The 15,695-nt window shown below is 47.9% G+C and overlaps 1 protein-coding gene across 2 annotated transcripts; it reads left to right on the top strand.

Annotated features, from left to right (window-relative positions):
* The first annotated feature begins 592 nt into the window (after positions 1 to 592).
* LOC122828600 (dynamin-1-like) lies at positions 593 to 14,268 on the top strand. 2 transcript variants are annotated; one of them, XM_044112293.1, is made up of 23 exons: positions 593 to 898; positions 2,649 to 2,722; positions 2,803 to 2,952; positions 3,030 to 3,233; positions 3,307 to 3,405; positions 3,527 to 3,687; positions 3,832 to 3,974; positions 4,063 to 4,198; positions 4,270 to 4,337; positions 4,422 to 4,560; positions 5,107 to 5,193; positions 6,190 to 6,260; positions 6,444 to 6,507; positions 6,581 to 6,694; positions 6,964 to 7,073; positions 7,151 to 7,262; positions 7,349 to 7,360; positions 7,448 to 7,615; positions 7,695 to 7,781; positions 8,424 to 8,578; positions 8,652 to 8,816; positions 12,383 to 12,418; positions 13,030 to 13,142. In XM_044112293.1, the coding sequence occupies exons 1-22, from the start codon at positions 738 to 740 to the stop codon at positions 12,402 to 12,404; spliced, it is 2,502 nt and encodes an 833-aa protein (XP_043968228.1). In that variant the 5' UTR covers positions 593 to 737; the 3' UTR covers positions 12,405 to 12,418; positions 13,030 to 13,142. The 2 variants fall into 2 exon arrangements, with proteins under 2 accessions (XP_043968228.1, XP_043968227.1); XM_044112292.1 differs by lacking the exon at positions 12,383 to 12,418 and having other exon boundaries at positions 13,030 to 14,268.
* The last annotated feature ends 1,427 nt before the right edge of the window (positions 14,269 to 15,695 follow it).

The raw sequence follows: 15,695 nt of genomic DNA, 5'->3' as shown, positions 1-15,695 counted from the left end.
ATCTGTGGATAATTATTCTGTAAAATGCTCCAAATGTTTGGACATACATTATATTAAGTTCCTGATTTTTGCAAAAACTAAACTTTGTGTCCAAATTAAAACTATACCTCATCATCATCATCATCATCATCAATGTTCTAACTGGATATTATCAATCATTATTGATCAATAGGAATAATATTTCTCCATGCTTTGTTGCTTGTTTCCATTCAGTAGGAAAGTTTGGATACTGATTTTTTCCCCTAATTAAATTAGATTAATTCAAGACAGTCATAAATATATGAATGAACAGAAACCATTCTTAACATTGAAATGTGAAGATAAATTAATTGTCTTTACAGATTTCTTGTTGTTGCCAAAGTTCAGCTATTTCAAAAACAGCAGAAAATCTGAAATGAAGTCAACAAATGTGAATTTATTTACTTCCGTCAGAGTTTATTACATTATTAATAAGTTCTGTTCCAACACAAATCAATCTGACTTGATTTGTGACTAATCAGACTAATTATTTGATCAGAAGCCGCAATGTGACGTCACCGGACGTGGGTCTTTTTTTTTAAAATGAAAAGTGTAAAGCAAAGCGTGTCGGGGCTTTTATTGTGAAGAGGTGTCCCGGATGTGCGCGCGGTTCCTCCCTGCAGCGGCGGAGCGTCGAGGAGGAGGAGTTGAAGGTCACAGCAGCATCCTCAGCATCCCTCCACCGAACCTCCGGAACCAGGCCGAACCGAGCCGCCGCCATGGGGAACCGGGGCATGGAGGAGCTGATCCCGCTGGTGAACCGCATGCAGGACGCCTTCGCCTCCATCGGCCAGAACGCGATCCTGGACCTGCCGCAGATCGCCGTGGTGGGCGGCCAGAGCGCCGGCAAGAGCTCGGTGCTGGAGAACTTCGTGGGCAAGTAAGAACCGGGCCAGCCGAACAGAGTCACGGGACTCTGGCTGCCAGGGTTCTGCAGAACCGGTTCCAGTTGTGGGGACCAGGATTGGTTCCCCCAACGGCAGAAAGCGGGCCGCCTGGAACCGCATGGGGCCCCCAAAAGAACCAAGGGGGCCCCAGAAGAACTTAAAGAAATGTATTGGAGCCCGGCAGTCCCCCTGGTTCTTTTGGGTCTCCCTGGTTCCATGATACGTTCTGGTTCCGGTCATTTTTACTGGGTTCTGAATTTCTTGGACAGAGCTGGCAGAGAACAGCAGGATCTGGTTGGTACCGACCGGTCCATTTGTTTTTCTGACACCAGAATCAGTAGCGGGTCTGGTTCTGGTTCTGCAGAACCAGAGGCTTAATAGAGTTAGAGATGAGACTGGACCAGAAGCGGTACCGGTCAGGTCCAGATGTGTTCAGATCTGTAGTTTAATTCCTGCTGGAAGCTCGCACATGATTGGCTGATAATTTCAGCTCTGTCTCCATCTCTGCTCTGATTGGCTGCTGCCAATCACATGACTCTGGAGGGGCTTCAGTCAGAGTCACCTGACAGCAAGACCGTGTGTGTTTCTGTGTGGGGGTGTATGTACGGGGTGTGTACGCGCGTGTGTTTGCGTATGCATGTATCTGTATGTGTGTGTGTGTGGATTTGACTAACATGGACCTTACAAGCTCCGCCCACAACCGACCCACGTGCAAGTCTCACAAACAAAGCCTGGCGGCGCCTTGTTTCTATAGAAACATGACTCCATTAGCGCTTCATTTCTAGCGGATTTTCACAATATATCAGCTATTGAAATGGACAGAGGAACTAACAAGTTCATGGCTCTATGGTAGAGTAGACGTCTTGCGATCGGAAGGTTGTAGGTTCGATTCCAGCTTCCTCCTGCTGCATGTCGATGTGCCTCTGGGCAAATTGCCTACCGGTCGGTGTATAAATGTGTGACTGGGTGAATATGACTCTAGTGTAAAGTGCTTTGACTCAAAATGACTGGAAAAGCGCCATATAAGTTCAGTACATTTACCATCATAATTATTGCGGTAAAATCCATTTGTTTGTTAAAATTGTATTTTACTCTATGTAACGTTTGTTGTAAATGATGTAAACTCACAAAGGAACGAGGTAATTAGTCCAACGTTTAGAAACTACAGCGGCTGTAATGAGCCACAGCAAAGGTAAACAAAGGTAAAATAACCTGAACAGGTGATCAACTCAAAACCACTCCTACCTTTTTACTCTCTCTCTCTTTGTAGTTTAAACACACCTGTTACCATGGCAACCGCCTGCGCCCCGCAAGACGAGCAAAGATTACGTTAAAAACAAAATATTCAGTCCGTTACGATATCAAGTTTATTTCTGGATTATTAATCGTTGCTTCCCTGAACACAGTGATGGTTGATTGACCAGCTGTACTTGGTGCTAGAGAGGCTAACAGGAGGAACAGTTTAGTCCAAAACCTTTTCTGCTAAAATAAAATCTTCAGTGTGTGTCAGATACACGTTGCATATTGATCTGTTTAGCTAACGTAAGACTGTAGCAGACAGGCTACAAGGTGTACAAGTTGTATCAGTGCTGCTATTATGTTGTACTTAGCTAACAGGAAGCTGTTTGTGAGACGGCCAATCACGTGACCACGTAGAACGGGCATCAACCAATGAAAAGCGGCCCTGTGGTAAGGTCCATTCCTTAAAGTCACATGACCTCAAGCTCCTCCCCCTCTGCTCAGGGACTTCCTCCCTCGTGGATCTGGAATCGTGACGCGGCGCCCCCTGGTGCTCCAGCTCATCAACTGTGCAACAGGTGAGACGGCCTGCAGCAGCAACATTATCGAACAGATGATTATGAATCAGATGATTAATGATCAGATGATTATTGATCAGAGTATGCAGAGTTCCTCCACTGTAAGGGAAAGAAGTTCATCGACTTTGATGAAGTTCGTCAGGAGATCGAGGCGGAGACGGACCGAGTGACTGGACACAACAAGGGAATCAGTCCGGTGCCCATCAACCTGAGGGTGTACTCCCCCAACGGTAACTCACCTGTCCACCTGTCCTGTTTCCACCTGTCCTGTTTCCACCTGTCCTGTTTCCACCTGTCCTGTGTGCAGTGCTGAACCTGACGCTGGTGGACCTCCCTGGCATGACCAAGGTCCCGGTCGGCGACCAGCCTGCTGACATCGAGCATCAGATCAGAGACATGCTCATGCAGTTCGTCACCAAGGACAACTGTCTCCTGTTGGCTGTGTCCCCTGCCAATTCTGACCTCGCCAACTCCGACGCCTTGAAGATTGCCAAGGAGGTCGACCCTCAAGGTCCGGCCACAGCCCCGCCCCCTTCCTGTCTGGGGGCAGAGACAGGAAGTGAAAGTGTGTCTGTGTGTTGCAGGTCTGAGGAGCATTGGGGTCATCACCAAGCTGGACCTGATGGACGAAGGGACTGATGCCAGGGACATCCTGGAGAACAAGCTGCTGCCGCTGCGCAGAGGTATGACATCACAGCTTCCTGGCTGGTGATTGGTTCACAGCTTTCTGTCATCGCAAACAAAGGTGTCCACTCGGAGTCCAGGTGTCCACCGTGGGACACTAAGGGGCGTGTTGTGGTGCAGGTTACATCGGGGTGGTGAACCGCAGTCAGAAGGACATTGATGGGAAGAAGGACATCACCGCCGCCCTGCAGGCCGAGAGGAAGTTCTTCCTGTCTCATCCGTCCTACCGTCACCTGGCCGACCGGATGGGCACCGCCTACCTGCAGAAGGTCCTCAACCAGGTGAGCAGCCCACGTCACTGCAGGTCAGCTGGACTTCATCTGGGGTCATGTCCAAGGCTCCTGCAGGTTCTATCTCATCGTTGGTCCATCATGTGACCAATCGGATCCACCGCCTGCTCCAGTTAGCATTTTTCTGTCTCCTAGCAACTGACCAACCACATCCGGGACACGTTACCAGGGTTACGGAGCAAGCTGCAGAGCCAGCTGCTGTCCATCGAGAAGGAGGTGGAGGAGTACAAGAACTTCAGGCCTGACGACCCGAGCCGCAAGACCAAGGCCCTGCTCCAGTCAGTACCAGAACCTGAACAGAACCACACATACATCAGTACTCAGAACCAGTTAGAACCAGTTGTCCCAGGGTTCTCTGTGTTTCAGAATGGTGCAGCAGTTCGCGGTGGACTTTGAGAAACGGATCGAAGGTTCTGGAGATCAGGTGGAAACCTACGAGCTTTCAGGAGGAGCCAAGATCAATCGTGTCTTCCATGAGCGCTTCCCCTTTGAACTGGTCAAGGTAACGCCTCACACAGTAACCAGGTGGACCAGGTGACCAGGTAGCCAGGTGTCACTGTGTCTCCACTGCAGCTGGAGGGCGATGAGAAGACTCTACGTAAGGAGATCAGCTATGCCATCAAGAACATCCACGGGATCCGGTGAGGTCACTCTGGCACAGGGCCAACAGGTGTGCTTACAGGACAGGTGAGAGCTTGGTGCTGACGACTTGCGTTGGTCCTCAGGACGGGTCTGTTCACGCCGGACATGGCCTTCGAGACAATCGTCAAGCGTCAGATCGCCCAGATCAAAGAACCCTGCCAGAAGTGTGTCGACCTGGTGATCAGTGAGCTGGTCAACACCGTGAGGCAGTGCACCAGCAAGGTACTACGGGGTACTACGGAGTTATTGCAGGGTACTACAAGATCAATGATTTATGTGGTTGGACGGCAATGGTTGCCTCAAAAGGTTGAGCAACTGATTTAGCTCTAGGTTCCATTTTTGTTTGGATGTTTTAAAGGATTTTGTTGAAGCTCAGTTCAGATTGACTGACTATCTGGCCTGTTTGTAGTTTGCTTTTGTACTTCTGTAGTAATTTCATAGTACTTCTCTCAGTTCCAGTAGTTTCAGTGGCCGTTGTGGGTTTAGGTAAAACATCCATAGCGGTAGAAACTGAACTACTGTACTTTTGCCTGATCTGCCATTGTGACATTTTCTCTCAGGTGTGCCGTCCTCAGGTAGGTGAAAGGTCACTGATAATTAGTGAGACGGAGTCCAGAATGTGAAGGCAGGTCTGTGATTCCAGAGAATTAGAGGTTCATAAGACCGCAGAAACATCCAGACATTTGTTTCTGCTGAAACAATCTTTGCTTTAAGGTAAAACTGTCACAGGGCCACTCATGCTTCCTACTTCCTCCTTTCTGTCTGCAGCTGGCGCAGTTTCCAATGCTCAGAGAGGAAATGGAAAGAATCGTCACTCAGCATATCAGAGACAGAGAGAGTCGCACCAAAGACCAAGTGAGTCCTACTTTGCTCCACCTGTCTCTGGGGACCTTCAGGTGTCTCTGAGGACCTTCAGGTGTCTCTGAGGACCTCCAGGTGTCTCTGGGGACCTTCAGGTGTCTCTGGGGACCTTCAGGTGTCTCTGAGGACCTCCAGGTGTCTCTGGGGACCTTCAGGTGTCTCTGGGGACCTTCAGGTGTCTCTGGGGACCTTCAGGTGTCTCTGAGGACCTTCAGGTGTCTCTGTGGACCTCCAGGTGTCTCTGTGGACCTCCAGGTGTCTCTGAGGACCTTCAGGTGTCTCTGGGGACCTTCAGGTGTCTCTGAGGTGTCTCTGGGTACCTCCAGGTGTCTCTGGGGACCTTCAGGTGTCTCTGGGGACCTTCAGGTGTCTCTGAGGACCTTCAGGTGTCTCTGGGGACCTTCAGGTGTCTCTGGGGACCTCCAGGTGTCTCTGAGGACCTTCAGGTGTCTCTGGGGACCTTCAGGTGTCTCTGGGGACCTTCAGGTGTCTCTGAGGTGTCTCTGGGGACCTCCAGGTGTCTCTGGGGACCTCCAGGTGTCTCTGAGGACCTCCAGGTGTCTCTGGGGACCTCCAGGTGTCTCTGGGGACCTTCAGGTGTCTCTGAGGTGTCTCTGGGGACCTCCAGGTGTCTCTGGGGACCTCCAGGTGTCTCTGAGGACCTTCAGGTATCTCTGGGGACCTCCAGGTGTCTCTGAGGACCTTCAGGTGTCTCTGTGGACCTTCAGGTATCTCTGGGGACCTCCAGGTGTCTCTGAGGTGTCTCTGGGGACCTTCAGGTGTCTCTGGGGACCTTCAGGTGTCTCTGGGGACCTTCAGGTGTCTCTGAGGTGTCTCTGGGGACCTTCAGGTGTCTCTGAGGTGTCTCTGGGGACCTCCAGGTGTCTCTGAGGACCTTCAGGTGTCTCTGGGGACCTTCAGGTGTCTCTGAGGACCTTCAGGTGTCTCTGGGGACCTTCAGGTAACGCCTGTATCTGCTGTGTCCCCCAGGTGATTCTGCTGATCGACATCGAGTTGGCCTATGTTAACACCAACCACGAGGATTTTATCGGCTTCGCAAAGTAAGATCCCTAAACTGATCAGAACCAGAGGAACTCTTCCAGTTCTGCTGGGTCCACCTGCCAGAACCCCAGGTGTTTGGGTCAGGTGACCCACGTGAGCTGAAGCTGTCTCCCCTAACACAGTGTGTGTGTGTGTGTGTGTGTGTGTGTGTGTGTGTGTGTGTGTGTGTGTGTGTGTGTCAGTGCGCAGCAGAAGAGCAGCCAGATAAATAAGAAAAAGGCTGCAGGGAACCAGGACGAGATCATGGTAAGTGAGTGGACTGGTTGGTTCTGGTGTGGTTCTGATTGGGTTCTGATGGTACCTGATGTCTGTGGTTCAGGTGATCCGGAAGGGCTGGCTCACCATCAACAACATTGGCATCATGAAGGGCGGAGCCAAGGAGTACTGGTTCGTCCTGACGGCGGAGGCCCTGTCCTGGTACAAGGATGATGAGGTACCAGAACCAGAACCAGAACCACAGCCTGTACAGGCAGCTGCTCAACGGACCTGGTTCTGGTCTGGTCACACTGACCTGGCTGCAGCAATCCTGGTTCTGACCCGGATAGGTCTTGGTCTGGTTTCCTCAGACTGACGATGAACAGCCAGTACCGGTCCAGAACTAGGACCGTTGGTGGTCCTGAGAACAGAGCTTCTGATGAGCCGGTTCTGACCTGGTTTCCCAGCAGAACCGGACCTGACGCGTTCCATTGTCGCCCCCTGCAGGAAAAGGAGAAGAAGTACATGCTGCCGGTGGACAACCTGAAGCTGAAGGACATCGAGAAGAGCTTCATGTCCAGCAAGCACGTCTTCGCCCTGTTCAGCACCGAGCACAGGTTGACCTCTGACCCCGTCCTCACTGACCCTGGCCCGGTTCTGGACGCTCAGCCCGTCTCCTCTGCTGTCCCCGCAGGAACGTCTACAAGGACTACCGGCAGCTGGAGCTGGCCAGCGAGTCCCAGGAGGAGGTGGACAGCTGGAAGGCGTCTTTCCTACGCGCCGGGGTGTACCCTGAACGCAGCGTGGTAGGCTCCGCCTCTGCGCTCCACCTCACCACAGATCCACCTTTAAACTCTGTCCTCACTCTGCCTGTCCTGTCTCTGCCTCGCAGGACAAGGACAAGGTGAGTGGAAGGTTATGGGAGCCGGGCCGGCCGGTTCTGGAAGTTCTGGAGCGGTGTGTGTGTGCGTGTGTGTGTGTGTGTTGGTAGGTGGAGGCAGAGGAGTCCAGTTCTGATGGACAGATCCACAGCATGGACCCTCAGCTGGAGAGACAGGTGGAGATCGTCCGCAACCTGGTGGACTCATACCTGTCCATCATCCACCGCACCGTCAGGGACTTGATCCCCAAGACCATCATGCACCTGATGGTCAACAACGTACGCCTCACACACCTGGACAGGCGCCGACAGGTGCAGTCAGGACAAAGTGTCATCCGTCCCTGTCTCCTCTCCCCAGACTAAGGAGTTCATCCACTCTGACCTGCTGGCTCACCTGTACTCCTGTGGAGACCAGAACAGCCTGATGGAGGAGTCGCAGGAGCAGGTGGGGGGGGGGGGGGGGTCAGGGGTCAAACTCTTCAATACCTAAATAAATAGTGGTTGGCCTTAAAGCTGCAGTAACTTATTAAATGTTTTTTCCTCATCGTGAATGTGTCTCCATGGTGACAATCAGAGAACAGTTAGATCTGAAGAAATGCACCAAGAACAACCAATTAGAGCCCAGAGGAGGGGCTTAGCACTGTCAATCATCCTCGGGTACAGGCTACTAAATGTACTAATGGTGGACAAACAAACAACAATTACAGGAATCCACTGTCATCAGTCGCTAAGCTAACTAGCATTAGCATTTGTGTCAGGCTCTGCTGTGGTGAACCAGCTGCAGCGTAGCAGACCAGGCCAAGGTGGGGCAGCGTGTACACGAGGGTGACTGACAGCGCTAACACCATCCTCCTCTCTCTGAGTGGGATCACTGGGAGAACTGACCTCCATCGATGCACAGGTCGTCTGTTGAGACATGGAGACGATATTTTCAGACACTGATATTAGCAGCTAGTTATCAGTTGATGCTAATGCTAACTACCTGCTAACAACCACAATAGCTAGCAAGCTACTTTACGTTTTAGCTTCTGTCATGAGTCAGTGTAAATTTAGCACCAGTGTGTCTCTGTCCCTGTGTCTGTCTCAGGCCCAGCACCGGGACGAGATGCTCCGGATGTACTTTGCTCTGAAAGAAGCTCTGAACATCATCGGGGACATCAGCACGTCCACCGTTACCACGGCAGCGCCTCCCCCTGTGGACGACTCATGGCTGCAGGTGACGGGGATGCCGTCTGGACGCAGGTTAGCTGGCGGCGGCTCTTCCAGTTCCTGTGGGACGGCGAGGTGGTCTCTGAGCCTCCGAGTGTCTCCGCAGGTCTCCCATGTCCAGCCCGACCCCCCAGCGCCGGGCGCCTCCTGGTCCGCCACGCCCTGGGGGCCGCGCCGCTCTGTCCCGCCCTGCGGTTTCCCCCGATCCTGGAGGAGCGCCGCCGTCTGTCCCCTCACGGCCCAATAGAGCGCCCCCTCCTGGAGTCCCCAGGTGAGTGTGGCCCGACCCAGTAACAGCGGTTACTGTTGACATCTTAGCAGCCATGAAGAGCTCCCTACAAGCTAACGCTACAAGTTAGCGTTAGCTAGTTAGTTAGATGAAGCCTCATTACATAACGAAGCGTCTCTGTGCCGTTCCAACCGATCACATGACCACAGGGAGGGACTGACCGCCGTCTGGACCGGGGAGCCCCACCGGTTTCTCTGGTCCAGTGACAGCAGAGAATCCAGGGGCCTCGTGGCTAAAGCGCCGTACGCACAGAATGTGTAGCGAGATATTTTACGCTCAAGTCGGCATGTATGAAAATCAACGTGGCGCCAAAGTTTGTGTGGCAATATGCAAACTTTTGACCTGCTGTGAAAATGTGCAGCAGGAAGGAAAACTTTTCTCAGAAATCCTCTGAAATCTGACGACATTCAGTTATTTACAGTAGGAAGCTTCAAACCTCATGTTTTTCTGATTTTAATATTTTATTGTTTAAACCATGAAACCTCAGACGGTAACCTAACCCACACACACACACACACACACACACACACTCACACACATAATAAGGAAAATGGAAATAAAGGATGTGAAAACCTCACTCCAATGTAAATATCATTTTGTCTCATAACGATGAAAGGCATCGTCTGAGTGAATCTATGGGGTCGTTTCTTTGTTTTGTAACTGTATTTTTTAATGGCAGAGTTCCTTTCTCTTTTCCTAATTGTAATATTTCAAATTACATCTAGATTCATACTGTCCCATATCAATCTAGATGTAATCTGGTTCCATGTTTTGAACTGTCTGTCTGGTATTTCTATGGAAAGCCAGAAAGATCATAACTTTGGTAACACGCTCATTTTTATTAGGGAAGAGTGGTCAGATATACTCGTGTCTTCCATGTTGCTTTCCTTATATATGTCAAAGTTATTTATGAAAACAGTAGTCAGTTCTAGAATAACCTTTTTTGGGTGCAGAGTAATGATGATCATCTTTATGTTGGGGTAAAATCCCCTCCAGATGTCAACAAGTCCAAATTCTTCAAGTGCCAATTGAAATGATTTTGTAGTTGAGTTTTGTTGTTTTCACGGTTGTTTTGTGTTTTATGATGCTGATATCATATTGACCAACGTTCCCTCCAGGGGCGATTCTAGGATGTGACCTTTAGGGCTGCTGAGCCCCCAGGGGGCCCTGAGGAGATATTCATTGGTGCAGTTTTCTAAATCTAACTGCTTATTTACATACATTCACCAACAACATTAAGAGAAATGTTGTCAGTAATTCACAGAACAAAAGAACAATGTTCATTTTACTCAAACATACAAAAAGAGTAAAATCAGAGAAACTTTCTATTTTTTCCAGAGCTGTAAATATGAAGCAGAATCTCTGGATGAAATCAAACCTGCTAACATTCATGAGACACAAGCAGCTGTAGAGTCTCTCAGTCCCAGTGTGGAAATTAAAATAAAATCTACTTAAAACTTTGCATTTCATTTGAAGAACATTTGATTAAATTCATAGGATTAATAAACCTAAAACCAGTTTATTATCCAGGTAGAGGTTCAGATTAATGACTAGTCAGAACTAGTCACTAACAACAATCACTGATCAAACTTCAACAAACAGCAACAAGAATAATGAACAATAATGAAGGACCAGGATCAGACTCACCCGTTATTTATCCAGATGTTTTATACATTTACAACATTTAGTACTGAACAACTACAAAATAATATTCAAATAAATAAACCAATGCTGCACACAATTTCATTCATAAATAGAAAAATAATTATAAATGTATTAAGTACTGCATTGCCTATTGTAAAATAATCACTAATCATAATATTTAGCATTGCAAATTGTTATCTGGATAAAATGAGCTGATGATACAAATCTGGTCCGTTATAGCTGGTTAATATATATTTATAAATATATAAAATGGTCTTTACTGTTTTGTTTAGAGGTTCTTCACCACAGGGGGCCGTGCAGACTGTGTTTTTATGGAGACACTTACAAAAGAGTTCAACAAAAACAGATTAATATTTCATCATTTAATAATGTGAACAAAGAGCCACTTGTGTCTCCAGAGATTCAGGTTGCAGATCTGATTTATTAGATGGAAAGTGTGATCCTATCTCCATACAGTAGTTAAAAGAGCAGTTTATAATTTTTAATTCATTAAATAAATTTTTATTAAAAATAATTTTTCCAGCATTCCAATTAAATCTGAAATGTAATACTTATGAACTATTATAACCAAAAACCAAGAACCAACCTTAACTATTGAAAACAAGATGAAAGAAGATAAATCCAAACTTAACTCATGGCTCCAATGAGAATTTTCTATTTTAGGACAAATTTACAAAAATGCAAAAATAGAAAGTTTGTCAAGATGAATGTATTCAACCTGTAGCACTGCTGTCCCAAATACAACTATTAACTACAACTATTAACCAAATCAACATGAACTTTATATGGAGAAACAGGCCACACCACCCAAGCAAAGGTCAGAGGTCAAAGAAATTAAAGATGGTGGTCTGAAAGTAATTGACTTTGAATGTTTTAACGGAACCTGAAGATTAATTGGTTGAAATCCTGGATTTAAAATTCTCAGTTATTTTGGTTTTGTGTCCCTAATTATATATTTAACACAATAAATGGTCTAAAACTTCTAGCTGATTTTAATAAACATAAATAACTTTTTAAACTATCAGAGTTCCATAAACGGCACCTGAAGGACACGAGGAGGAGGGAGAGGATCGGGTCCGAGTGTCTGAAACCAACATTAGACAACTTGGAGGGGGCATAGCTAGTGTGTGTGTGTGTGTGTGTGTGTGTTCGTCTGTTTGTAATACCTTGTGGGGACCATTTTCCTGACATACACCACGTTGTGGGGACTGAAGCCTGGGCCCCACAAGGAGAAACCCTGTTTTTGGGTCAGGGGTCAGATTTAGGACTAAGGTGTGAATTGAGTTTTGGATTCTGTAGAAATGAATGGAAGTCAATGGAAAGTCCCCACAAACGTGTGTGTGTGTGTGTGTGTGTGTGTGTGTGTGTGTGTGTGTGTGTGCATGTAAATAAGTCTGTCCTAAATCACTCCTTAATGATTGATGGTGTGTTCATCAGCAGCCTATCCTGCTTTCAAAATGTCTGCTGAACCAATGAGGACGCAGATCTGCTCAGAAGCTGATCTGTGATTGGTCACATAAAGAAGAGGAAGTTGTTGTTCTTTGTTGGTGCTGTAGAATGACACACCGCGATCCACAAACAACCTCCACAGCAGAAGAAAAGAAAGAGACGTCTTTCTTTTGCCCCGCCCCTTTAATCACATCCATCCATCCATCCATCCATCCATCCATCCATCCATCCATCCATCCATCCATCCATCCATCCATCCATCCATCCATCCATCCATCCATCCATCCATGTCCAAGTGTGTGTCTCTTCCTGTCCCTGTGTTCTCTCTGTTTGTGTGATCGTGTTCTACCAGTACCATATAAGGCAAACAGGAAACTGTCAGTGTGTCAGTGACCCCTCCCCCCCATATTGACCATATATGGTTATTCTTTCAGAATCTCAATCAGTGACCAGTGAGGATTCCACCAATGGTACGTCAGCTGTCTGTTTGATGTCTCTGCATCTCCAGTCATCCAATCAGATTCTCGCTTTGTGACCCCACCCACTTCCTCTGCATCATCGTTAGTCATGTGACTGTCCTGTAGGTGTCTGTCCGTCTCTTCATTTGTTTTTGTTTCTCAGTCACAGAGCTGCTGCATCTCCAACCCGACCCTCCACCCCACCCCAAATACCCCAAATACCCCAAATACCCCAAATACCCCAAATACCCCGCCTCACAACTCCATCCAATCACCACCACTGAAGCACAAGCACCTACCAATCCTGCCCAGTTCTGGTTCTGCTCCTGGTAATGTTGGTCCAGCGGACCCAGCAGAACATTGGTTCCTCTCACCCGGTGAGAAAGTTCTGCTGATGGTTCTGGAAGGGTCCACCGTCAGTCCTGTGTGGGTCCTGGGTTCTCCAGCCATCGCCATTGGGTTCGGTCCAATCAGCTTTCAGGTTCTGTTGATCCACCTGGACGGGGCTTGTTGGCACCGCCGTCCTTTAGATGGGATTCTGGTTCTGATCCAGTCCAGATGGGATCCTGTTGGGCTGGTTCTGACCCACTGCTGACCTGTCCTCTCTCTGTCCTCTGTCCCAGTCGCCCCGGTAAAGGTAGCCCCGCCCACGGAGAGAGCCCCCAGTCGTCCATGGAGGGCTGACCCGACGACCTCTGACCCCTGACCAGTGTGTGATCTGCTCCCCTCGTGTTGGTGACCATTAGTAGCTCGTTGTGATGAATCCAAACCACCTGCTGTCCACTCGTCTGTCTCACTGTGGACATGGACAACTGCAGAGATGTCCTACAGAGCAAGATGCCTCACTCCGCTCCGGATCTTCAGGCTGGGATCAGTTCTGGATTTTAGTTCCCTGGTTCCTCCGGAACGAAGCTGAGACGTTTCTTTACAGTGTAAAGTTTGATTTGCCGTCTATTTATCGGTTATTTATCAGTTATCGGTTATTTGTTGAATTTTTTTATCGTTTATGTATTGTTGTTTTTTGTTATTTATTGCCTATTGATTACTGATGATCTGCCACTGATCACGTTCTGTTGATCCGGTGATGTTTGACCCAGTTGGTTCTGTGGTGGACTCGATTGGTCCCTCATCCAGACTGGTTCCATCTGCAGTTTGGGAGATCTACCCTCTACTGGTTCCAACAGATCCAACTGGTGTAAGTCGTATCCAGACTGGTCCTCCTTGTCATTGACTGGTTCCATCTGGTTCCGGTTGGTGTAAACTGGTCCAGACTGGTTCAAACTGGTTCCTATACTGAATGAACCCAGTCATCAGGACGGAGCCGGGCTTCATTAGGTTCTAGATCAAAGTTCTGTTTGTTTGGGTCGATGCTTGGATGGATTGGGTTCTGGGTCGACCCGGTTTAGGTTCTGGACCCAGCTGCTGCTCCCTAATTGGTTCTGAACATGAAAACAACTAGCATCAGCCAATCAGAGCAGACACAGAGGAACCAATAAGAAACCATTAGAACTAATGCTGCTAAGCTCCGCCCCTTCGCTCCCCGCCACCATCTGATGACCCGGTTCTGAGTGGCGTGAGCCTGTTGACCCGGTCCGGTCCTGCTGACCTGGTTCTGAGCAGCCCGGCAGCGTGGTTCTGATGGATCATGGTCTGTTTTCTGTGTCGTGGTTCTGGTGCTCCATGTAGCATGTGGTTAGCGTGTGGTTAGCGTGTGGTTAGCGTGTGGTAGCCTTGATGTGTTGTTGTTGATCTGAGCATGCTCAGTGACTCACTCTGATCATTCTAATAATAAACGTATCGATACTCTGACTCCGCCCACCAACCGTGTGTCATGTGACCTCAATAAAGTTATGTGGATCAAACCTTGGCCCTCGGCTCCTTATTAAAATTGGATCAGAACCAAATCAGAACCAAGAGTTAATCCTATTATAGCTGCAGGATTTCAGTTCGATGAAAATGCTTTTACACACTGTTCCAAATTATTTTGCAAATTGGATTAAAGTGTCATAAAGATAGATTTTTTGTTGTGTTATTAAATGTATAGATGGTTTTGTGTGTCTTTGAATCTCTATCATTAATTTCAGAGAGCTGGTTGATCAGTTTGTCTGATGAGATCAATTAAAGGAAATCTACTTCAGAAGGATGTTCCACATTATTAATCAGGCCACAGGTTTCAAACAATATGGGAAAGAGAAAGAATCTCTGCTGTGACGTCAGCAAGGAGGTGGTGGAGTCATGCTGTGGGCCGACATCATGGAGAGAGAGAGAGAGAAGCTGGTCGGCCCCTTCAGAGTCCATGAAGGTGTGAAAATGACCTCAGCAAAGTATCTGGACTTTCTGACTGATCACTTTCTGTCTTGGTTCAGAAAGAGTCGAACCTTCAGCAGTAAAATCATCTTAATCATGACGATGAACCATCTGATGCTGAAGGAAAACCACTGAGTCATCGGCTGCTATGGGCAGAAACTCATGGTGAGGTCACCATCCTCCTCTGACCTCTGACCTCAACCCTATTGAGAACCTCTGGAGTTTCCTCCAGCAGAAGATCTGAATGCAGTTCAGACAAGGGTGTAGGTTTGGTCTAAGTTTTGGTGGGACCTTACAACTTACTGACCAACCCCTCCCCGCACCGACCATCTTTGACCGGGGGGGGGGGGCACCACATTGGCTTAATAACCCCGTTACAGCCGAGGCAGCAAAATAACTTCTAATGTCTGTCGTCCTTTTCTCTTTTGGTCTTGGAAACTCATAATAAATGTCAAACTCAGAAGGAGACGCGTTCACTTTCAGCTCCATGGACCAAGTTTCCGTTCCGCGTGTGTCCAGCTGGCCGCCGCCTGTTGCAGCCAATCAAAGAACGTAGATCCACGTTCTTTGAGCCAATAGCGGGTCGTCATAGTTCATAACAGCGAATTTTAAAATTAATGCTACCACTGCGTAGTATATTGAAATATTAAACTAATCAATGTAGATTTTCGTTTATTTATTTTGTTTTTGTTAAAAAATACATTAATTAATATGGCAAAAATTGGTCGGGACTATTTTATATCCCTTGAATATTGGTCGTGACATGTCAGGACCGTCCATACCCAAACCTACGGCCATCAGTTCAGATCAACCAGCAGCTCTGGAAGGTTTTCTGACGTCCTGCAGAGAAATTCAACAGAAACTTTCCACAAACTCACAAGTTCAATGGATGAAGAATTGTTCTGTGATACCAGAGAAGGTTCTGTTAACATGGAACCGGTTCTGTTAAGATGTTTCTGACTGAAATAACTTTGATTTTAGT

Source organism: Gambusia affinis, linkage group LG03, assembly GCF_019740435.1.
Source record: "Gambusia affinis linkage group LG03, SWU_Gaff_1.0, whole genome shotgun sequence".
In the NCBI taxonomy this organism is placed as follows: domain Eukaryota; kingdom Metazoa; phylum Chordata; class Actinopteri; order Cyprinodontiformes; family Poeciliidae; genus Gambusia; species Gambusia affinis.
Note: the sequence above shows the minus strand (reverse complement) of the source record. Positions and strands in the feature narration are given on the sequence as shown.